The sequence below is a fragment of the Melozone crissalis genome, unplaced genomic scaffold (genome assembly GCF_028551555.1).
Source record: "Melozone crissalis strain CALT ecotype California unplaced genomic scaffold, PUWL_Pcris_2 ptg000042l_1, whole genome shotgun sequence".
Lineage (NCBI taxonomy): Eukaryota > Metazoa > Chordata > Aves > Passeriformes > Passerellidae > Melozone > Melozone crissalis.
In genome coordinates, this window is record NW_026535820.1 from 12,629,176 (window position 1) to 12,653,519 (window position 24,344).

At 41.4% G+C, this 24,344-nt stretch overlaps 2 protein-coding genes across 6 annotated transcripts in view; one reads left to right on the plus strand and one right to left on the minus strand.

Moving 5' to 3' along the window:
• LOC128942363 (ethanolaminephosphotransferase 1-like) overlaps positions 1 to 6,416 on the plus strand; it is a 54,462-nt gene extending 48,046 nt beyond the window's left edge. The window contains exons 8-10 of the mRNA XM_054284787.1: positions 341 to 521; positions 4,103 to 4,285; positions 5,396 to 6,416. Coding sequence (XP_054140762.1) covers positions 341 to 521; positions 4,103 to 4,285; positions 5,396 to 5,461 — 430 coding nt within the window. The 3' untranslated portion in view covers positions 5,462 to 6,416. The remainder of the gene's footprint in view (positions 1 to 340; positions 522 to 4,102; positions 4,286 to 5,395) is intronic.
• A 3,243-nt stretch (positions 6,417 to 9,659) lies between these two features.
• MAPRE2 (microtubule associated protein RP/EB family member 2) overlaps positions 9,660 to 24,344 on the minus strand; it is a 70,763-nt gene continuing 56,078 nt past the window's right edge. For 3 of the 5 annotated variants that reach the window (XM_054284720.1, XM_054284721.1, XM_054284723.1), the window contains 3 exons: positions 21,284 to 21,423; positions 16,716 to 16,871; positions 9,660 to 11,803 (listed from right to left, as the gene is read on the minus strand). In XM_054284720.1, coding sequence (XP_054140695.1) covers positions 11,732 to 11,803; positions 16,716 to 16,871; positions 21,284 to 21,423 — 368 coding nt within the window. In that variant the 3' untranslated portion in view covers positions 9,660 to 11,731. Of the gene's footprint in view, positions 11,804 to 11,930; positions 12,015 to 16,715; positions 16,872 to 21,283; positions 21,424 to 24,344 lie in introns of all 5 variants that reach the window. The other 2 variants (XM_054284722.1, XM_054284719.1) reach the window with 1 other exon arrangement.

Sequence of the window (24,344 nt, forward strand, 5' to 3'; positions counted from 1 at the left end):
CTGAAACAAGTTTATGTCTCATGTTAGAAGCTTCATCCTCTAAAGGATAGATTTGGAATTCACAGCATCTTTGCATGCTTGAGAGTACTGCAGCTCACTTTGTGTGAGTTTACTGGTCCATTGCCAGACAATGGTGAGCAAGCAAAGTGAATAAATCAGTAAATTGTAACCCCAGAAATAAATATACTACAATTTCTTGTAAAATGTCTGGTATCTATCACATTTGCATGGGTTACAAGAGGAATTCTTGGGCTGAGTTTGGTCAAGAGTTTGAGGTTACTGTGTTGAAATAGAATGGATAAAATTACTTTCTCTACAAAACTATTGTATTTATTTCCAGAGCACATTTAAAGAAAACACTGAAGAATGATTCTCTGTATGAAGGACTGCTACCTCTTGTGTCACCTCTGTTGCTGTTCATTCTTCTTACAGCCTGGGTGGTTTTATCTCCAAGCAACATATTAGCAAAGCAACCCAGACTGTTTTTATGGATGGTTGGGGTTGCTTTCTCAAATGTTATTGTAAGTATATTTGAGGTGGTGGTATTGTTTAGACATGGCTTTCTGCTTTTCTGTGAATAAGCAGAAGGGAGCAGAAAATGTAGCTAAGAGTAGCAGAGTCACACAGCTCTTCTACCTCTATGTTACACTGTGTCTCATAAAAATACACCACAGCACCTGTCTGGACTGGGGACACCTTCAGTACTGAAATACCTCCTCTGCCACAGTGGAACACTTTTGTGAGGGTTCTGGTTTGTTTTCTGAGGGTTTATGAAAACCCTAGGGATGCCTTACTTCCAGAAATATAACAGATACTCCCCAGCATACAGGCAGAACGGGAGATTTGTCAAAGTAAAAGAAAGGTCAGCACTGGCACAGATTTGCTAGCCAGAGTGGAGGGTTTGTAGCTTTCCCCTGCTCTTGTGTCCATTGCTGTGGTCCATGCATTCCTGTATCCTGCAGTTCAGCTGGTCCCACATTTTCCCTTCACCATTCAGAAAAAGGCTGTATCAGTGACAGCATGTTTTAGGGGAAGATGTGAAGAGCTGTAGGGGCCTGTGATGGCTCTCTGCTCACAGATTAGTTTCTCCTGTACCATGTCATGGTGACCAGTTTCCCCCTTTCATTCCCAAGGGACAACACAAACCTCTGTGCAGTTTGTGCACAGGGGCAGCCAGGCAGTGGTGCTGAGCCCTGCAGGTAACCCAGGGCTTTCTTCTCTGGGGGAAGCCAGGAGAGCAGCCAAGCAGAAAGGTGTTCTTGCATTTAAGCAAAAATACCCTAGAGGATAGTGACTAGTGTCATCTTAGGAAAATAGACTCCAACTCCATCTAAAATCTTGCCATTGAGCAATGCTACATCCACTTTAAAAAGTGGAAGGCTAGAAGTGTCTTACAGTATGAGACACATCTTCAAAAATGTGAGGTTTTAAAAGAGAAAGTACTAGATCCTGTAGAAATATTAATTCAGGAATGGAAAAAAAAAGTTTTAATTGTGATGTTTGTTAGGTGTATCCTATAAATATACATTTCTGAGGGTCACAAAATCAAACAGTTCCATCTTAAGGACTTAATCTCACAAAAATGAGTTGATTTTCAGATGTATTTTATTGTATGCATTATTCATTACCTAATCTACCCCTTTTTCTTAAGAGAATAGTGGAGATTCCAAAATGAGAAATACAATTGCTTCATGCCAGTGGGGAAACTGCTTTCAGAGTTTGGCAGATGGCACATTCTGCACATACATCTTAACCAACCAAGAGTGATTGTGGCAGGATGCTTGCAGAAGAAAAATAGTAAGGCAAACCAGAGGTTTCTTTACAGGCTGCAGTTTATCAGTGATGGTGTGCAATATATATTCTTCAGGCTTTGTTTTTTCTTTTCCCAAAACATACATTGCAGTGTTGGAGGCCCGTGCGGATTAAAAATGTATGCATGTTAGCTGAACATTTTAACATTTTAAAAGCAAGCATTAAAAATGTATGGGTGTTAGCTGGAATTTGTAACATTCTGAAGTTGAAAATCAAGCTTGCATTTCCTTTCACCTCTCTGGTTCCTTAGACATGTTTCCCCCAGCATCAGAGGAAGGCTTGTCATGGCAATATTTTTCTTCTCCATGATAGCCTGACACATTGGGTTTCCATTACCTGTTCTGCAGACCACAAACTGCAGACCATGGCTCTCTACCTGCCATCCCACTTCCAGTATCTAGAACTTCTCATGCCTTTGACCATGTATTTGGTCACCCAAATATGTAAGTATAACAATGGTTTAAAACAATGTGAAATCCAACCTATGGTCAGGTTCAGTTATGCAGGCAGAAAAATTACAGCTTATAGATTGCTTTAGCAATTTATGTTACCCTCTGGAATGATTCCCAAAGGACTCATAATACCAGTGTTATTAAAAAAATTCTCAATCAATACTGAGAATAGAAGTGAAAATATTAACGTCAGGTACAAAGGCTTATTCCACTATTCAAAGTTAATTATTTTTTCATGGTTTATTTTTGCATTCTTCAGTTTCCGCAGCACAGGCAGTAAAGCCAGTATTTCTTTCCTATGGTCAGACTCCTACTGCTGCTGTCATAAGATTTCAGGCACTGCACAGGGAATGAGTTTTTCATTCTTCTGCTGTTTTCAGGATACATAAAATCTATTTTTAACCACATTTCAATTTTGAGTGAAACTTAAATCAATAAAATATTTCAGATGTGCCTAAATTCCTTTGCTTTTTTGTAATGGGCATGATATATATGAGACACATTTCTTAAGGAGTCTAAGCCAGACAAAACACTTTGGTGTGCTTAATTGCTTTTAAAATACTGAATTTCAAGTGAATTAGTCCCATTATGTTTCCAGAACTTAGTAGAATTAAACTAATTGTCTTCAGTTAAACCATGCACCATAAATTCATTTTTTCCACCGTTCTGAGTGGGATCCCTTTCTCTGGGCCCCCAGCTGCATCTCTAGGGAGCCCACTGCCATGATTGAGCCAAGAAATTGGTGTTTTAGTACACAAAGGAGTGCTAGAAAAGAGAAAGAGGATGTGAAAATGTCGTATATTGTCTTCCCTCCCTTCTATACAATGAACCAGAAGATATTTCTGTCAGGCTGCATGATTAAAATACCAGCACACTCTCCAGCACAGTATTAATTAGGTGGTGGCACATTTGATTTGGGATCACAACTTTGTGAGCCCCTGTGAAATCATAAATTGGCAAACAAATTCCCCTTTTGTGAAGATGTGCTTCCACTTAGCAAGTGTATCAGAACACTGTCTCCAGGAAAAGGTGTATGTTGGGGTACCAGTTGTTGGTTTCTCTGAGTCTGGATTGAAGGCACTTGAGATGGTAGTTCATGTTGGGACTCAGGTGTTTATTATTTCTTAGCAGTAAAACAATCTCACTACTGTGATTTTGGCAGCTTTTCATTAGAAGGCACAAAATGGCCAACAACCTCTTGTTACAAGGTCTTTTAAGACTAAACTATCCAATTAAGAGCTGACACCTAGATTATTTTCCCTTTTAACCCAATAACTGATCCCAAAGAGCCCGCAATGCGGACTTTCGTGCCCAATTACAAAATGCCACCCAAACCCATGAAGAAGAAGGAAGAAGAAGGATGAAGAAGAAACCCAGGATGAAACCTTGTGCCCTCTATCTTACTTCCATCCACAACGTACTAAAAATCCCAAAATCTACATTTCTCACCAAGTGATACACCTACACGACTCTCTATAATCTATTTCACACTTTTGTGGATTCTAGTCTATCTTGAAGTCTTGAAACTTTCTCCATGAATGAGGGTCAAAGTCAGTGCTCCCCTGGGGGTCAGGGCACCTCCGAGCAGACACAGAAATATTCCTGGTGCTCTGGGTTTCCACAGATGTATTTTAAACTGCAGTAATATCATCTAGGACCCAGTGAGGCACAAAGGTGTGTGCCTACAAGCAGCCTTCTCACCAGAAACCAGCCCCATGTTGAACTGCGGCCTTGTTTCCCTCTCACCCAAAGCAACCCGCGGAGGAAATGGAAATACTTTCCCTTAGACCCTCGGGGCTGGCCCAGCACTTCTCACCTGGCCCCTTTTGCTCCGGCAGTGCAAGGTGATCATCTGCCAGATGAGCAGCACGCGGCCGGAGCTGTTCCACTGGTTCCTGTTCCCGCTGGCGCTGGTGGTGTACGCGGCCATCTCGGGGCTGCTGGGCCCCATGGAGGAAGCGGTTCTGGCCGTGTTCACCACCCTGGTCACGGCTGCCCACGTGCACTACGGCGTCTGCGTGGTGAGCACAGGGGTCTGGAAACAGTTTCTGGTTGGGGCATTGTCTGGGAATCTGAATGTTTACATTTGGGGTTTTTTTTCTTTTAGTCCTGTGTGTTGTTTTATTTAGTTTAAAGTTAAAAAAACCAAACCATTATATTGCAGGAGGCAATGCCTTTTTGCATAGGTAGCAACTTCAGTGACTTGAATTATTCCAATGTAGCCAACTGGTTTCAGCTTTAGGCCCATCAGAATTAGAATATTTATGGACTGGTTTTACGTAGCAGTCAACCCATGAGGCATGAATGCATCCACCTCTCTTTTTTTGCCTTTCTTCTTCCTAAGGTCACTTGACTGAAAAAATAGGAAGGTAAAATGCAAAGTGACATAAATAGAAATAATAAAATAAGGTCAACTTTGCTTTGAATCTGCAGGCAAAATAGCTGTCCCAATTTTTTTCTTGGCCCTCTGCTAGCATCTCTCAAGCTGGTGACATGAATAGTTTTCCAGTTCATTCAATCTTACCAGCACATTTTTGTGTCTGCTACATCTCAGTCTTGTCACTGTCATCTGAACTAATGCTTAAATTTTTACTTTGTTGAGGCCCACTTTTCTAAATTGTGAAATGATCCTTTAGCAACTGTTTTAAAGGCTTGAGCTTTTAGATAAAACATCTTGCATGGTAAAGGTCTCGTTTCAGAGGGAGCTGGTCAGTGTTCTTTTATTTAAGCCACAGCAGTGGGATGTAAGGATTTTTCTTTGAAAGCAGCCTTTTGTCAGCAGACATTGGTGGCATGGTAGAGTCTACCTGAGCATCGACATGGACCTGTTGGTGAGGGTCAGAATGGAAATACCGGGTCAAAATTCACAGTTGACAGAGGGGCCCAGCTCCATCACAGCTTATGTCACCTGTGAATCCAGTCTGTAGCCATTTAACTTCCCAGCAGTGTGTTGCAAGAGGAATGTAAGGAAAACAGCTGTCATGTTTGAATACTTACAGGTCCCCGTGTACTCAGGGATCCCCAAGTACGTGAGGACTGTGGTTGGGTTCCCCTACTCTTACTGGGAGAGGAGAGGCAGTGAATTGTGAAGCAGATACAAAACAGGGTGCTAATCTCTGATTTCTCTTTAGGGTAGGCAGCTGAGCGAGCACTTGAACATTTACATCTTCTCCCTGAAGAAACGCGTCCAAGACTGAACACCTGCACTATGATCAGACTGGAACACTTGACATGGAGATTTGCAGCTCTTCTGATGTGATAAATAGTTGGAATGAATCTGATTAAAATAACCAAAGAATAGAATAGTACAGATATCTGAACCACTGCAACAATGAGCTATGCAGCCAGAGGTCTCATCTCAGAGGAAGATGCCTGTCCAGCAGAGAACTTTACCAAGTTGTTCTGTTGATATTTATTCTTCTTACCAAGCCATGTTACTTGCCTCTCTTTTGTCTTCCTCTGCCTTACCACTGTGTCCAAAGTCCTGGATAAATGCATGCTGGGTTACACAAGATCCTTGGTGGTTTATAACCAGCACCGGTTTTACACAGCCTAGTCACCAGTGGGACCCCAGCAATGCAAACCCTCCCTGTGCATCCTTCCCACTCACACATCTGTGCCTGCTTCATTTGCCATATTTAATTTTCTCATAGCTCATTTCTTCCACACAACCTCCTGAAAGGCTTATGCACATTTAGTCTTTTCCTCACCTCATTTGAATGTGTGAAGACAATGAATGAGCTCAGAAAGCTATGGGTACAGTAAAGTGTTTTTGAAACGTACAGTTTTTTGCCCATTCTCAGCATTGAGTCTCAGCTGACCTGTCAGAAATGTAGGCTTAACACAGCAGCAGCTGGCCCTTCTATTTATTTTCTAGGCAGTAACAAGCACATTGTTTATATTTCAGTAGCAACAAACAATATAGCCTACAAAGGTAAACAGCTGAAAATAAATTTGGCCAGCAAACCTTCAAAGATTTGCATATTTCTCTTCAAAGCTAGTTTCAGTCCAACATCATCTACCAGTGCAAAATGCTAAACAAGTCATTATTTGCCTGTATGCTTGAAGCAAATTCTTGTGGTTTTGGAAAACGCCATAGGAAAAAGCAACAAGAAAATTTTTTAAAAAACATTACATGTTTGCATGCAGATGTAAACTGTTCCCTTCATCTATAATACACGTGGGTTTTCTGTGTGCCTTGGAGACGGAGTAAGAATTTGAGTTTCATGTCTTTTCATAAGCTGCCCTAGCCAGAGGGCTTTTGTGGCCTTGAAGCACTAATTAAACAATCTGTCCACTTCCCCAAGGTAAGAACAGAAGGATGTGATTGACAGCCTGGCACATTTATTAACTATTTAACCATCTCACTTGCCAGAAGCCAGATGGAAATGCAATTTTTGAGCTGCTCAGCTGAGTCTTCATCTTTTTCAGTTCTTAGACCATTTCTGTGGGTTTATCACTAGCCTGATCATTTTTACACCCCAGTTAATTTACCCTTACATCAGTAGCTCCTATTATATTTTCAGCTGAGCCACTGGCAAGTTGTATGAGCAGCTTCAGCTTAAGCTGGTACCTCCTGTTACAGCAGTTGCCCTATGACAACACCAGCAGGGCTGATTTCCCCAGGCAGCCCTTAGCACAGGCACCAGGGAACAAGCTTGCACATCAGCTTCCCCTGCTCACAAAGCAGAAATATTGGAAAGTCCCTTCAGGTTTGAAAGAATCCATGTTCCACCTACTGAACAAGCACACTGAGAGTCCCACCCCCCAAACAAACACCAGGTGAGTCACACTTCAAGCAGCTCCAGGTGTGAGTCAGGCAGAGGGGACAGGTCCTGCTGTAATGCAGAATCAGAGGTCTTGCCAAGAGCCAGGCCATTACCCTGTGTGATGCCCAGAGAACATGGGGTGTCCACAGAAGCGTTCCCAACTGCCCCAGGACTCCCCTGGAGTAAGTCTGAAGTCTCTTTATTTTATGAGGTTTGCCAAAAAAAGGTAGTTCTGACTGTATTTGGAGGGGAGTGATGAGTTTGTTGTTGCTGCAAACACCCAGCAGTCTCAACATTTGATGAAGTTAAATACTACATCCATACCTGATACACTGCCACAAAAGTCCCACCTGCTTTTTAAGGGCACTTTGTATTTCACCTTTCCATCACAAGCATTGAGGAAACTCTGGTGAGAAAAGAATTGGGAAACAATAAACAAAAATAACTCCAAATTGAATGTGGTCATAAGGAGAAACTCCATGGACAGGCTTCTTTTTTCCATCTGTCTTGCACTTATTTAGGAAACAGCTGGAAATAAGGGTCACAGAAACAGTGCAATCTGAGGCACTGAAATGGAGTATTTGAAATATTCATTAAATGAAATTATAAAACTTGAACTACCACAACCTGCACTTGTACCTTACTAAAGAGAAACTGAGTATCACTTTTAAAGGGCATTAATCTCCGGCCAGTTTTTTCACCTTCTACATGAAAACATGGCAAATAACTTTCTTTTTCCTCTTTAAAGCAATTTATCACTACAATCTGTATAAAGACAAGTATAAAAAGAGATCATGTATTGCACAGTGTGTCTATTGAATTATTAGCTGTCATAGATGACAACTGGTTCAATGAATAGGAAGAAAAATGCTTTTGCTCATAGGGCTGTACGGTCACAGATTTATTTTGCAAAGTCGGGTATGTAGATGACCTAACAGTCTAACAATACATTTTTTGGGTCACATTATGGCAGAAGGTTTTCAACTACCTGAATTGGAAAATATATAATTTTTTTTATGCTTCAGAGCAGTTGCACTAACCCAAGGAGATGCCTTCCTCCTGGCCTTACGAAAAGCAGCTAAACAAGAGCTGCTCTCCCAGGTTTGAACACCTGGGTTGGAAATGGCTTCTCTGGTCTCTGCTTTGTCCTCCCCTCCTTTGTCAGAGGCCCAGGGATACCTGGAGCAGTGGGGTGCAGGCTGGTGGCTCACAACACGGTCACTTCAGCACAGAGGAAAAGGGTCCCGATCCAAGGCTCAGAACTCCTGCATTTGAGCAGCAACTCCTGCAGCTACAAAAGACCAGAGCTGTGAGAACTACAATGAATCTTCCCCCTTCTCTCCCAACAAAACCTCATACTTTAATCTAAAATCTAGGTGGATTTTAGGTACTGCATTGAAGATTCATCCCTGAATACCTGGCCTGCGAGGAAGCCCACTGGGAGCTTGGGTACCTTTCTGTAGTGCTCTCTTGGCCTCCTGGCTGCTGCCAGTTTTGCTTCAGACTGATACCCAAGGGAGTTAGCACTCCAAAATCTGAATATGCATTTACCATAAAGAAAAATGTGCTGTTTACATGCACATACAGGCATACATGGATTTTCTGGTTTGATTTATAAAAGGGAATACAGTTGCTGAGCTCTTGGGGAAACAGGTGCTATCCACACACACAGCATAAGTGGACTTCTGGGTTTTTAAAGCAGCTGCCTTTTTCTTCCTGCTCCCATATGCAGCCCCTGATGAATCAAAAATATGCATTTGATCCAGAAAATTATTTTTTTAGAATGTTCTGAATAGTCTCTAGAGCTGGACAGATTTTAACATATATTTTTTTATTAAATATGTAAAAAGATAAACGCAAGTCAAGTTATTCACATATTCAGACAAAAATCTACTCTATCATGCGACAGTTTGTGGATAATGTAAAATGACTGATACATCTGAATAAGACTTTTTTGTATCTATTATGCCATTACTTATCTATTTATAATTAACAATACATATGTTTACATTCCTTTCAGTTTACATTTAATATATAACCAAAGCTTTATGGTGTGCTATTTAGTAAAGGTAATTACAAATGCATATTAAAACCATAACAGAATAATGGGTTACTCACAGGGGGTGGGGGGGAAGGACAAATCTTTCCCCTTTCAGAACACTGCTCTCCCCTCAGCACAGCCACATTTCTGGTGCCCCCAAAGAATTTCACTGCCCTGGCTCCCTACATCAGTCACTCCCCCCTTGATACAAGCAGTGACAGGGCTATGGTCCTCAGATCAGAAACAGGATGCAAGGAATTTTCAGGAAATGAAGTTCAGCTTTTTTTAATTTTTTTTTTTTCATATGTGCTTCAAAAGAGAGAGAAGAAGAGAGGCACAACAGCCTGGCTATGAACTGTCTGGGGAGCTCAGCAACCCCAACCATTTGCACCTTCAGAAAACTGTTTTCCCTTGAAGTGCTCTCCATGCACCTGCTTGAGTATTGGCAGAAGGATGAACTCCAGTACGCTGATGAATTTAAGTTTATAGCCTGATCCCAAACTCCTTGCCCCATTCAGAGATCTCATAAAGGTTAAAGGACATTCTGGAGTCTGGAAAAAAAATAGTAACTGCTCTTCAACAGTATTATGAAGAACTACTGTTTATTACAATGACAATTGTAATAAGTACATATATTCTAATAAACACAAATACAACAAAAATGACAATTCCCCCATTTGTGGTGATTCTTGGAAATAATTACTTTGGAAAAAACATGATTTTATAAACTAGACCTTATTTGTAACCAATTGAGAAGGGAGAGGAAAGCGCTGGCCTGCAGGTTGCAGTAGTTTGATTTCATCACTGGGTAGGATGTGAGGTCAATACTGGATGCAGGGCTGGGAAAACTTCAGCCTGCAGGGTCCAGAAACTCTTCTGCTGTGCAGGGGGAGGATTAAGGAACTGGAAATACCTGTTGTGGTGCTCAACAGCATTTTATATATTGTTGGTGGTGCAATACAACAGCAGGGTTCTCACATTTAACTAGGAGCCACTTAGCTGCAGAAGATTGATTAGGAATGGAAAACTGCATGTGCATGTGTGTGTGCCTGGGGGCTGATGTGTTGGAAACCTTTCTGTAGAAGTACAGCTGGGGACCTAATGCTTTAGAAGCCTACAAACACCTAAAATTATTTAGCTGCCCAATAGGCTGTGGAGTTTTTCAGTGAATGCCAATTGGCATGGGACTTCCACGTACCTGCTAAATCAGCACAGCAAACCAGAACTCAGAAAATGAAGGGAGAGACCAAGAATACCAGGCATTAAATAACCAGAGAGACTACAATGTGCAGTGGTAGGAGAAGAACAAGGAATGCTTTTTATACTTCAAGATACCTCTCCTTATAAAATACCATCATTTAGAACAGGGCCATGGGACCACACCGGAAGGGAACACTCCCACTGCAGAATCTCCAGCGCACACATGGTTCTGCACCACACTGGCCTTAAAGGAGGAAGGCCAGCCAAGAGCAGAACCAGCTCTGTACCCTCAGTCAAATGGTCTCCCTCTAATGTGTGCCCTGTCTCCAGGAGGACTCCTCACTGCTTCTCCATGCTTTACAAGCAGCCTTAAACTTGTGAAGTGTCCACCATCCACTTACAGGGGAGTTTGGGGTACGGTTCAGGGCCAGTGCTGTTGCTGCTTCCCCCCATACTTTGCACTAGTGACCAAATTTCTGTCTTCTAGACTTGTATGGCTGGGGCAGTGGAAGGGGGAAGGAAAGTGGAAAGAAATGTGTGGCCTACTTTCTCCTTTTCTGAGAAGCGGGAAGCCAAGGATGATGGTACAGACTGTGTCCTGCAGCTACACTTGTGTCAAGGAGATTTCTCTCCTCCCTCAGCACTGAGCTCTGTGGAGGTAGAGCTGCAGCTGGAGGCTGGGACTGGATTCCTCAGAAAGGAAGAAAAGCTGGGAAATGTCTATTGACTAGTTAGGAAACTGGGAGGGTTTTCAAAAAGCTTAGGTGGATGTCTGTTCCTCCAGAAATCAGCCAAAAAACATACCATGCAGCTTTCTAACAAGCTTCCTAACAGGGGTTTAAATCTCCCAGTGAAACAGATGCTCTGCCTTCCATTTGTGAAGGCAGGAAAGGAATAAATGCGAGCAACACAAGCGTTTTCCTCCACAACACAACCTCATCGTTATGGCTTGAGTATGACATCCACTGTATCCCTTTATTTCAACTGTTTGGCCAAATCGATGCCCCAAGGCAGATGTACTAGAAAATGCAAAAGCACCACAAAGTGAGAGACACAGCTAGTGGTACAGAACTCCTTGCCACACAAAATGCCAATATAAATATGTTAGAACAAGTTACAAGTGTATCATACTTAAGACGAAAAAGAAAAAAAATAAATATATATATTTTTAAAGAGCAGAACAAATCTCAAGCAGCCAAGTGGTGACGTTGCAGTGATGTACAGTAGGTGATGTAGCCCTACAACCTCTTGGGAAGATACACTGAAAGAAGACGCCTGCAAATGCATCTTGGCAAAGTATTGGTACAGAATGCAGTGGTTGGCTGGCACTCACTATGGTACATAAATGTTAATGGCAGACTGGGAGTGAACTGATTTCAAGTTTGAGGCCGCACACGTTCCATTCTCCAGAAGAAAGTTCTCACACAAAACGAAAATTGTCAGAGATGCTGCGTGAGTCAGTACTCATCCTGCTGCTGGGGCTGTTCATGGACTTGCTCTTCACCTTCATGCTCATCTGTGTGGCTCTCCTGTAGGGAGAAAAAGATCCCAAAACACTTTTCAGCAGAAAGCATTCCTCACGTAATCTTGCCCCGTGGTGCTCACTGTAGCATAAAACTTAATTTTCATGCAAGGAAGTACAAAATGAGCTGTTACCTGAGGAAAGCAGCATCTCATAAAATTATATTGAAATGTACTTTCTGTACTTCTAATTGAGGCATATGCAGTACTGGTAATTCCCTAGAAGAAAAGTCAGCTTTCAACATTGCTATCTGTTATCTGTTCTGGTGAGTGAACGAACACTTTGAACAGTTAGACAGTGATATGCCAACATTTAGATCCTGTACCACAGCATCCTTATATCTGCCCATTTTCAGCTTGTCCAAGGTTTTCTGAACCTGTCTGCTGTAGTTTTCACACAACCTTCTCTCAAGGTTTAGATCACTAAATGGACAAGACACTTTTACTATCACCTGCTTGGAAAATTCAACATAGCCTCCTTTTAGAGGTCAGGCATATTACTTTCCCAAAATTTTTACTTTTCCCATGCCAATCCCATAGACTTGCAAACACATTTTCTTGGGAAGCCTGAGGGGAAGAGCCCTGTATTCACTGACTTATAGAGCTACCGTAAAAAGCACTAATTACTAAGTAATCGTTTCCCATTGTTTTTATGCTCAGTTTTATCCAAAGCCGTCTCTCTGAATATACATTCCCACTGGAAGATGAATCCCTGACACAAGGAAAGGCTGTATCCTCGCTGCAGGTGACACCAGTTATGAACAACTTTCCAATTACAGGCAGCAGGCCTAGTATCCTGAGTTGACCTCAATGTTATCTGAGCTCAAAAAGTCTGGCTGACTTTTAGAGCATCCCTTCTGGACTGCTATTAAGCACAGCTGCATTTACAGCTTTCCTCTCAAGTGCTTTCCATCTTTCCACAGCATGGTTCACTGAAGAGATCCTTCTCGTGTATGCTCTGCCCTGCATTAGTACTGCTCTGCCCTAGGCAGTTCCAAAGGAAAACACTTTTCCAGCACACTGAGCTGCCATTCAAAATCCAGCATCCCCAGTGGGCTACCTCTGCAGAACTTGCCTGGCTGCCTAACTTTTGTTAGAAGCAAGTGGCTTGAACAACAAACTTTAACAAATTGCTACTGCTAAGTTTTCAAATTTGAAGCAAAATCAAAAGAAAAGGAAGGCCATCATTTTCGTTTCCCCACAATAGTCAGAGCAGCTTATGAAACAAACTAATTCCCTTCTGGCAGTAAAATACTTATCTAAGGGCAAAAGCAGAATAAGGTTCCTAACATTTGGAACGGCCCAATTTCAAATGAAAGCAAGCTTTCTATCACTCAGGTGCCATTTTCAGGTAGAAGTCACACATCAGTCAGGACAGCTGAAGTTAAGCACGTTTTGGCCCCTTGGGGGAAATGATGCCCTTATTACACACAGTAGGTACATCATGTCACAACAGTTTTGTGAGCTGTACCTAAAAACTGCAGCTCCTGTGATGGGCTGCAAGGGTGCAGGATGTGCAGAGGAGAACAGGAGGTTCACAGGGAGGAGCTGACAGCTGGGAGAACGTGACCCTGCCCTGCAGGGTGAGAAAACTGAAGCTTCTTTAGCTGCAGTGAGTGATGCTGCCCTAACCCCATCTGTCCTGACCCTCCTTCTGTGCTGAGGTGACCTGCTCTGGAATGCACATGTTCCACAGGCCTGTGGGTGATGAGATGCACTGTCAGAAAGCCCACTTGTGCAGACTTTATGGGTCATGTGCGTGCTTTCCTCTCATCCGTACAATGGGAAAAGCCTCTAAGCACAGGGAGTGGAATCTACTCCACAGCTCTGAAGAGGAGTGGTGGCTCCTACTTTGCCAGGTTTATCTTTGATGGAAATAGTGAACCTGATAATGTAACTACCTCAGAAGTTGTTTTGAGACTTGGGACATGTTTTTCAGTATATACAGCTTGTATAAATACATGAAATGGGAACCATAAGAGTCCAATTACATTGGGACTGTGGAATCTCATTGAACAGCATCCCCTAATAAGGAAAGTAGTGGAAGATCTATTTAGAGCATTTATTTCTGGCTTGAGCCACATGACCATGGTCATCTCTGTCTCCCTAGTTGAGAGATGGTCTCTTTTGACCTTAGATCTATCTGCTTCAAGCTATTTAGGTGTGCCTGTAGACTGAAGAGTTAGACTATGAAAACTTGGTGTTGGGGAGGTGGGGGCCTTTTCCAAAAGTAGCAGTAGATATAGAAGCTGCTAGAGCAGAGAGTCACCAAACCAGCTGCATGTTGAGCAATTGCTCTTGGAAACTGAGCAGAGAAAGTGAGATGCCTAACATGAGCAATTCTCCCAATTTCTACATGAACTGAACCACAAGAGCCTGTGCAGGAAAGCAAAAGCTTTTCTAAGTGACCTGAGACTTTGAAAAGCAGGGGCCACATCTCTCCACCCCTCACTGTTGTCTGGTAACTTTGATGTTTTTGATGAAGGAGTAGGATTACAGATGACCAATTCATAATTAAAAATTACAAAGGTCTACAGACTGATCAGGCAAATGTTAAATGACATGTAGAAGATATGATATCCTTCTTGCCTAAGCAGAGACATAATGATGAGGTTTAAGCAGAACCATAATAGGGAAAAGAGAAGAAAGGCTCTAAAGAGAAGGAACCAACTGGATTGATATTTGCACTGCTCAAACTCACCAAAATGAAGCAAAAAAAAAAAAAAAAAGAAAAAGAAAAAAGAAAATGTTTAGTCTTACAAAATTAGTTCCTATTGAATTAAGCAAAACAGAAGCTTAGGAGGTGACATGACTGAAACTACACTATAAACTGAAATTCTGAGAAAAATAATTACCCCACTTCCCACCCCAAGACATGAACCTGATCAAAATCTCTTCAATGCAATACTACAATAATCAAACACCTGGGAAATGATTCTTTGAGGGACTGAATTCTACACTTGCATTTTGAATCATTCTGCACACAATTCACCTAACAGCCTCATGGCCTGACTAAGAAAGCCTAACTGCTCTTACCAAGGGATTAACCTGCAAAATACTGCAAGATAAAGAATTTAACTTAGGACGAATTCATTACAGAGGCAGAGAGAAAAAAAAAACCCCAGATCTGAAGGGCAAAGCAGGGCAATAAGAGAGTGAAGTCCAAAACCAAAAAGCAGGCAGGATCTGAATCAGTACTAAGCTACAGTCTTTGGCTTAGTGCTAATGCATTTGGGTCTTTCCTCAGCAAGTCACAGTCCATCTGTTAAGCTGAGGAGATCAAGTCTCCCACCAAAAGGAGCAAAAAAATTGTGTGAGGAATTTTGCATTCCTCTCTGGAGGAGCAGTGCCCTCCTGCTGCAGTGACACACCCAGTCTCCAACAGCAACCACATTTTAGATGAAAGCACAGTTGTATGTAGTTCACATGCAGGCACAGATGATGATTTCAACAGAGAGAGGCTTGGAGAGAAGAAGCAGATAAAACACTGGGAAAGGGACTGAAGTAGAACATTTTGTAATATGTTCTGCCAGTAAGGAAAACTGCAGAAGGAAAAGTAACAAATGCATTCCTTGATGTGGAACCACTCTGCTATTCAAGCCAATAGACAGATAGATGTGGTAGGGGTATGGGGAGAAGAGGGATTTTTCTGGCTTTGCTTTATAAATAAATCACTGCTCTTGAATCCAGAAGACATTTTCCCTGACCACTATATATATGTAACACTTTTACCCTGTTATCACATGCCTGGCAAATTTGTCTTATTGTTTATTCCTATGAAAATAATGGTTTCCTCCCCCTTTTACTCTCTAGCACTCGCTCTGCACTGCTGAACAAATCCTCTTTCCCTTGTCACCTCTTATCTGAGCAGTGGCACCTGTTAGCTTCAAACTTGAGGTTCTCTTGCACCTAATTTTCAAACACTTAGGCCCTACATTGGCCTCTTTTAGACAAAGTATGTTGAATTAGTAGTTCCTCCAGCACTAGTTTTGATATAAAACTAAGTCAGCTGATGCTGCTGCAACAGCTTTCTGGGAGCAGATGTAAGAACAGCCTATGGTACCACAGTGCTGCCAAGGGATTAAGTTGGTGCTTGTACACTCTGGAGCCAAAGCCTTCCTCCACTGGTGCCTGAAGGGTCAATTGTCAGTACAATCCATACAGGGATTTAGTTAACATGAATGGGAGTAGTTCAGCTGAATCTCCACTGAATCATTATCCCTGAATGTCTCTGAGGAATTTAACCAGCACCCTTTGCAGCTTCTTGCTTTGTTCAGTGTCTGCAACATTAAGTCTACGTGGCAATGAGATTCTTGCTTAATCTTGCAGACAATACACTTCTGAAATTTTGCTAATAGAGGATTATTTGGTTTGCACAAGGAAGAATTTTGCCTATAGCAACAGGATAAAAAATGCTAAAGAGCATTATCTTTGTAGATATAATTATGTACTTGGCAACCTGCACCATACATATTCCAACACATGGGCCAGAGAAGGTTCACAGCTGTAGACAGCAAACAGCATCTCTGCCAGAATTTTTGTGATTTTCAACACACTAAAGGACATGAGTAAAAGACTTCATGCACATAGGGGGAAGATGAAAAAAACAATACAGGCTCAGAAACATATGAAATCAATTTAAAATTGAGAAAGAGACACTCCCCTTTTAGATAAAGCTCAGCAAACCCAGAATACAAAACCTACACTGAAGCAGTGAAAAGCAACAAACCTCCTGAATCCTCTCCTCAAGCTAAAAAGCCTGTTGTTTGCAATTTCCAATGCAAACCTCCTTTTTGGGGAGGAGTCACAGGAATTCTAGCTGCAGTTCTAAATACAGGATATGACCCAATACTACACCAATAAAATTTTATGCAATTAAGCTTTTTTTGTTGAGATAAAACCCATTAAGCTTCAACTTACGTGTTCATCTGAAGCATAAAGGACTTCCATTAGCCGATTGACAAGGTCATTTTCTCCCCCATGTTCTTGGCAGAGAAGTTCAATCTCCCTTAATTTGCCAAAGTAGAAATCCCTTTCCTTCTCCACACCTTCAAGTGCAAGTTTTAATGAATGTACCTGCATAGAAACCAAGACATGATGCATCAGTTTTGAGGTGCACTACAGACAAAAGAACACAGTCTAAAATTTTGTATGTGAAACAATCTTAAATACATATTTGATTTTATAGCTTGAAATGAAGTCCAGTTTTCTTTCTGCAGTGCTAAATTGAACCTTACCCCACAGAGAATCAGGCTCCCCCACTACTCCTCTGGATACATCCTAACCTTGATCCCTAAAGTTCAATTTTCTCAGCACTCTTTTAAACTGAAGCTCAAAGCAGCAGTGAGGAAATCAGGAAAGCCATGTCTCCTAACAGGATTGCCAGAAATGTCATGTAGTGGTAATTACTAAAACCTTCAGCTCAGAACTTGCATTATTTTGCCTGGACAAATGTGTAGTTGTTGGGAAACCTACAATGTCTCCTTGCCTAAAAATACATTGAACTAGCAGAGGAGGGAAATAGTCTAGTTAGGAAATGAAAAGGTCGTCAAGTTACAAATGTGCTATTGCTGTGCTGGTTGTCACCTCTACTGTTCTGCCTCCTCGCTTACCACATTTTCCAAACCTGTGTTTCAGCTCTCTGCTGCCATGGCTGGGTGCACCACGGGCTACCTGCTCTGACTGATGTGCTGTTTCTACCAACAAATTCTCTCAAATGCCAAGTACCTTTCTCCTTGCAACTTTGTTCACAAGAGTCTTCAAGCTACACTGTCAGCCTCAATTTCACCACTAGGACTGCTGCAAATAATTCATGGGCAATGTAGCTGTTAATGATTAGGCTTTGGATAAATCACAACAGATGCTGCAATATAGTTTTATTCATATATATTTTAAAAAGAGAGGTTTTGTGGGAGCATAACATATAAACTTCTGTCTAATGGGGTGTACGCAATCAGGAGAAATTCAGAAATTCAGAGGACAGCAGCATAAAAACCAACAGAAATAATCACAGATAAAGCTGTCTACAGTAAACACATTGACCACAATCACATCCAATTACAACCAAACACTCACATTTTAAATCCTGCAATTATACAAATGATTTTTTAAATAAAACGTGCTAAATAAATTAAATCATATCAGACTACATTTCAGTGAACTAATACAATTTAATAGAAACTTCTGTGTTGCCAGTTCTACTGCAAGTTAATTTATTTTCTTCACTAGTAAAAATACCAGGAGAGTTCAAACAATGCTTTGATAGCCTACTAAATCCTTTCAGTTTGTTTTTCCATGACTGCTGAGCAAGGGATGCCTTTTTCTGACCTTTCATTGCACTCTCAAAGGCATCAAGCAGCAGAACTGACCTGTTACCAGAACAGGATCTCAGGGCACCTCATTTATGCACTAATTCATTTCTGACCAGCTGTCTAAGTGTGACACTCAAGTCTTTCTTGATAGTTTGAATCCATTATGGATACAATGACCAGTCACCTTAAAATTAACTATTTTATTACAAAAGTAGGAATAGCAAAATGAAACAAGAATTTACAATATTCTGGTCTACAGATGAAGACCTCATACTTAGGATGTGCCTTCTGGAACTGCCACAGCATATTGCTTGAGAGCAATGCCTGAATCCAGCCAGAATAAGAATATAACTGCTTCCAGATCTCCTGCCCTGTGCTTGCTAGAGCTTGGGAAAACAATGAACTTCAGCCAAAAAACTGGCAGCTAATAGCTGAGACTATCTCCCCTTCTGACCTATTTACTATGAAGACATTCTCCTGTTTTCATTCTCTCACATTCATGCTGTTTAAAGAAACAAAATCATTAAACTATATAAACATATGCACAGACTTAATTAACTAGTGTATATAGTAAACATTGCTATAACCAAACTAGATATGCTTCCTTTCAGCTCCAGCTACCTGTCTGTGCCATGTGCATCCATATTTCCTCAGACACTTTGCACATCTGCATCCTACTTTTCCCTTCCATAAGCATGCCAGAAGGCTGACACTTGAGGAACAGCTCATGTCAGCTCCCATGCTCTATTTCTGGACTGAAAGCACCCCTCTGCAGCCCAGGTAATGGGTGCAAAGGCAGCAGTTCCTACTGACTGGACTTTTCTCTGCTGGCACTCACTGGTAGCATGAATACTCACAGGGCTGCAGAGCCAGGCTGCAGATTAGGCCCAACTGTAGGCAAAAAGCCACAATGATGCTGTTTTCGGAAACTACATGTACATCAACACACAGCTAATAGTTCCTGGGACCATTCTCCACCTGTAAAAGTCCCTCTCTGTATGCAACAGCCCCTGGTTTGTGTTGTCACCTCAGCTGCACTCAGACACTCTTTGGGAGAGAGTAATTTCAATGCTGTGGGCAATCAAGTTCCAGTGCAGAGTGACACTCCTTGGAATTTAACTTTGGAGTTTAATTTACTGGCACAGTTTGAAGATGATTTTAAATGAAACTTTAAGATTGTAGGGAGCTATTAACTGGCAAATGTTAGGGATGCTTACAATTATTACTAATAGCTCATTAAGCTACACTATGGTAAAACATAGTGTACATGTTACATCCCCACTGATTAAAATTTTCTGCTACCAATTGCATGGAAGTTCAGATGTTTCCATCTCCCTCGACTGCTATCTATGAAAGGAATGAAAAAACAATTAGAGCCACATAGGACTCTGATATCCAAGACACAATTCAGCACTTCTTACTTATAATCAACACAGAAACACAAACACAGTAATGGTGGCTGCTGCCTCATCTCCACAACTGCTGCAGAGTAGTAAAAACCAGGCAATTTGGCTCTTGCAGCATGTTCACACTGGGGGTCAGGAAAACCTGGCTCAGAGCTGCTTGCAGCATAGCTTTTTTGGCTCGTGTAACACAGCCACGGTTTACAAGTATCCATTAGTGGGAAATGAGATACCAAATGCTGTCAGCATTAAGAAAAAAAGGCTTCCAGACCATTCTAGCTAGATGATGTCTATTAAAAACTAGCTATTAAGGAATCAGTTTTTCATATCCTCAAAATTTCTTCTTCTCTTCGGTGATGGGGGAAGTCATGTTTTCCTTCAGGGTTATTTGTATATAAAGCTTAAGGTTTTCACACATGGAACATGCTAGGAATATGTTAGCAGTGGATGTGATAGTGACTGTCTGTTTCAGTAAAGATCAAATGTTTCTATGTTGCTCAGATGCCAACCAACTCTTCCTCCTGAAGCAAACACATTCTGACTTCTGAGTACAAATGTTGTGGTTTAAGTTGCATTAAGTTGACATTTGAACTCTGCTCGACACTGATTAAAAAAAAAGGATTCCATAAAAAAAATATATATCCATTCCTTGTGCAACATTTAAAAACTTTTCAGTTTCAGCAACAATCTAGAGCCCATTTGGAAAGCAGGAGGATCCCATTGTGCTCTCTGCTGCTCAGAATGATACCCTGAATCCACAGAACACCATGTCTGGGATGTGGCTATCCATCCACCACCTTTCAGAGTACAGCTCATCAAAAACTTGCAAACAGTGCCCCAACAAACTGAAATCATTGCTGCTCAGGTTGATGGAAGTCTGAAGCTGAAATGCCTTTAACTGTGGAAAATTATACTTGGTCCAGAATAATGACTGCTTCCTGAATGCAGCTGCCAGGAGCTCTAAAATACAAGTTTTTTCCTTTCCATTTTCCCTCACCCAGGACAAATATAGGGCTCAGGCCTCATATATATAGTAGTGGCATTCACACCATTCTGACAGCACAGTCTCAAGCCAGATGCAGGTATTTATTCTTGTCCAGTGCAGACACTCTTGCAGTTCAGAAATGAGAGAATGGTATAAAGCTCCAGAGCATAAACAAAAGTGAAGCCCTTACATTCCTAACATTACAGAATTTCTGAATTTTTTCAATTATATCACAAAACATTATTTATAATATAACTAAGTATTCTCAGAAAGGTAGATTGCATTTTTAAATGAAAAGAGTGTGTTAGCATCTTTAACACTTTCCTTACAGAAAGCAGAGCACAATGCTCTAGTCTCACTTTAACTGTAAATCTCTTAACACCATGCATCTCTTGGGATGACAAACAGGCTTGTTTTCTCCACAGTGGCACATTTAATGATTTATTTCAAATTAGTAGTACACAAGAGCAAAGACACTACTTGGATTTTTCCTATCCAGGTGAAATAAAAGATATATTTCAACATCTAATAAAATTACCATGCTTCAGCAAGACTTACCCGTCACTCCTAAAATCATAATTTAAAAATACTGGCAAAAATCAGTCATCTCTGCCAGACATTATTTTTCACAATAAATCTCTTCATTTTTTTATTTCTTTCCAGCTGAACTATTTCCACTTTTTGTCCCTTCGTAATTCTGAAGAGCATCATTCATCAGAAGACAATATTAGATTTCATGCCTGCCTGTGACAATGAATGCATCTACATTTGTGCATAAAGCAAATTTACCTGTTCACTGAGCTGTATGACTTGAGTTTCCAAATCTTTATCTGATTTGGATGCTGAGCTGCTTGGTGTAGCTTTTTTTGCTGAAGACGGGCGAGAAGGTGTTGATCCTGGTTTAGAAGCTGGACTGGATTTAGCAGCACCTGAAAAACACAGTAAAGAAGTAAACATTAAACAAGATTGATCTCTGTAATAAATGCATTCCTATTAATCTGGTACTGAAACACAAGAATTGATTTTACAGCCATCCATCCTTTCTCTTACTTCAAGGTGACAGTAGAGGAAATTCCACTGCTGTTATGCCTTGGGAAAGGAAAAACCACATTTCCTATCAATCTGAGTCTGCTACTGAGAGTGAGGCAACTCTAAAACCAAAATAAACAACATCACACCAGGAATAAAAAGTTCCCTTAGACCTGAGCAGCTTTCAGCTCAAAAAAAATGTGCTGTTACGAGAGCATTCCCCCATCCCATTACTTAACATATCCAGCTATCCTCAATTTCCCCGGAGAAAGACAGAGCTGAAATAAAGTCAGCTAAACTGCCTCTGCGCTTTTTTCATTTTCAAATGTAAATCACCCAGAGACAAGGGCATTGAAACCCAGACAGAGCAGAATTAAACCCATTGGTGAACTCACAGTTGGCCACAGTGACCAGAAGATGTATTTTGATATCCCTAGGTTTTCCTATTTCTTTTTAATTACTTGTGCTGCAAAGCTGCCAGAATATGGAGCAACATCTTCACCAGCAAAAATGGCACGTAATGAGTGCATACCCAGTAATGAGTGCATGACTCTTTTTCCACAATGACTTGGCACATAAATGCCCAAGCAGAGCAATAGTTAAGTTGTGTGAAAGTTCTGCCTGCACAGAAACCTCCCAGGCAGCTCCTCATGCCTTGCTCTGCATCTCCATCTTTCCTCTCTTGATGCTGGGTGCTCCTTACAGTCACTGAGCCCAAACACAAGGGCCTGGCTCACAGCTCTCCCCCAGCCTTTTCCTTGCTCCCTCCAACAAGGACTAAACTTGAGATGCACTGGAGGGACATCTGATACTGGTTTGGTTAAGAAGACAAAACAGAAACTCAGCCTCTCTCTGGCCTTTCTGATTTATTAAGCAGGCAGGCATGTGAATCAGTGCTCCTGCTCAGCAGCACCGATGTTCATCACTGATTCCTACAGCGAGCAAAACACAGCCATCCAAATGCGCTGACAGGCTCCATGCCATCCTCCACCATCAGATGCTGTCAGTTCTGAACCCTGAGCCACACAGGAGACAGCCCTGGTCCAGCAGGCACCCAGCTCCCAGCTGGGCTCTCAGCTTGCTGCTCACCACTTCCACAGGGATTTTGCCCAGGCTTTCTCAGCAGCCACCCTCTACCCCACACCTCACCAACTGCTCCTCCCACAGGATTACTTGATTTATGGCACACCACAAATTGTTCTAAGTTGTCATTTCCACAATGTATCCCCAGTGTCAGACAATGCTTTAATAAAGCAATTCTTTGCAAAACCAATGTATTAAAAAAAGCCATTACTAGGAAGAAACGGCAAGGAGGCAGGGAGAGGCAGAACCAGCCTGTGGGGCTGTCCATATGCCCAGACTGTGGAGCTCACAGAGCCTCACTGACCTAGAACTGTGACAGTGGTTCATTGGAGGAGCTGCCAAGTGATGGGGAAGGAGAGCAGCAATGGGTTATTTAATCAAGCTTAAGCTTTCCTGATTTAGTCACAGGCCTCCCTCTGTAGCACGAATCTCCTCCCACCCCTATGGATAACTCTGTATTAACTGGGTCACCTAAAGCCAACAGAACACAAACAAACCACATGATAATTCAGTTAGCATGTGTAAACATTTCTGTGCAAGACAGCCATCCTCCTTTTCTATGCTCTTTAATATAAGACAGATAAGGGGGGAAAAAAGCATACTGGCAGGGGTTTTTAGTGGTTTTGTTGTGGGTTTTTTTCCCTTTTGTTCAGTGTTTTTTGTTTTTGTTTTGTTTCTTTTAGAAACTGGTGACTCCAACATCTTCCATGCCTGTTGCATACACAAACTCTTCTCTAGCAGATTTCAGATACTTGCTAAAGTTGGGAAACTTAAGTGTTTTGTATATGTCTGAAATGAGACTTTTTTCACATCATACTTAGATCAGCAAAGAATAAATAATTTGAAAATCATTGATTGAAAATGATTAATAATGCCAAGATCTTTTGGTGCTGTTTTTCTTTCTGAAATTGCCTAAACTTTACCATTCTGCCCTCAATGCTTTCAAGGTTCAGCCCATAACTAAGTAAAAATCAGCTGGTTTAGAGCAGGATTGCTAAAACATTCTCAAATAATTTTCATTTGGATTAGCAGATGAACAGAAGTAAGCTAGTGTCAAAATATGCAATAAGAACACACACATGAAATACAATCACTTTGACTCTAGCATTCTAGCTGGGTCACAAGTTGTTTAATGACCAAAGCAGCAACATTTACTTCTTATTGTATTCTACAACTACAAGATGCAGGTTCAGGGCATCAACTGAAAAGTAAATGCTTTAAAGTTGGCACAGAGAGAGCTAAGGAAAGAGCAGGCACAAACATTTGATCCCCAGGTATTCTCTCTAATTTGCAGCTGAGGTGCCCTCCCAGAGCATGCTGAGCAAGCCTCATCCCCAGTGCCTGCAGCACTGACGTTGGCATTGTATTCTGCCCTCCTTTGAAAGCAACAAAGCCCTTTGGATTTCTACAGCAAAGTGCCACAAAGCTTTATAAAGCTTACTTTTTTTAAAAATAAAGTCCAGACAAATCAAAAGAAATCAACTTTTGCTCCACTGCTCAGGATCAGTTCTTAAATGACCACAATATTCCAATTTCAGTAACACAGATAAAAACCAGCTAACTAGTTACTAGGAAGTATCAGCAACAGCTGGATAAAGCTTAATTGCAACAGAGAATGCTCAGGGATTTCTAATCTAAAATTTCCTGGAAGAAAAAAAAAAGCTTTACTGCGCATTTATTCTAAGGCATCAGTTTTATAATCACCCCAGAAGTAAGCTTCCATTCTAGCAGAAGCCTA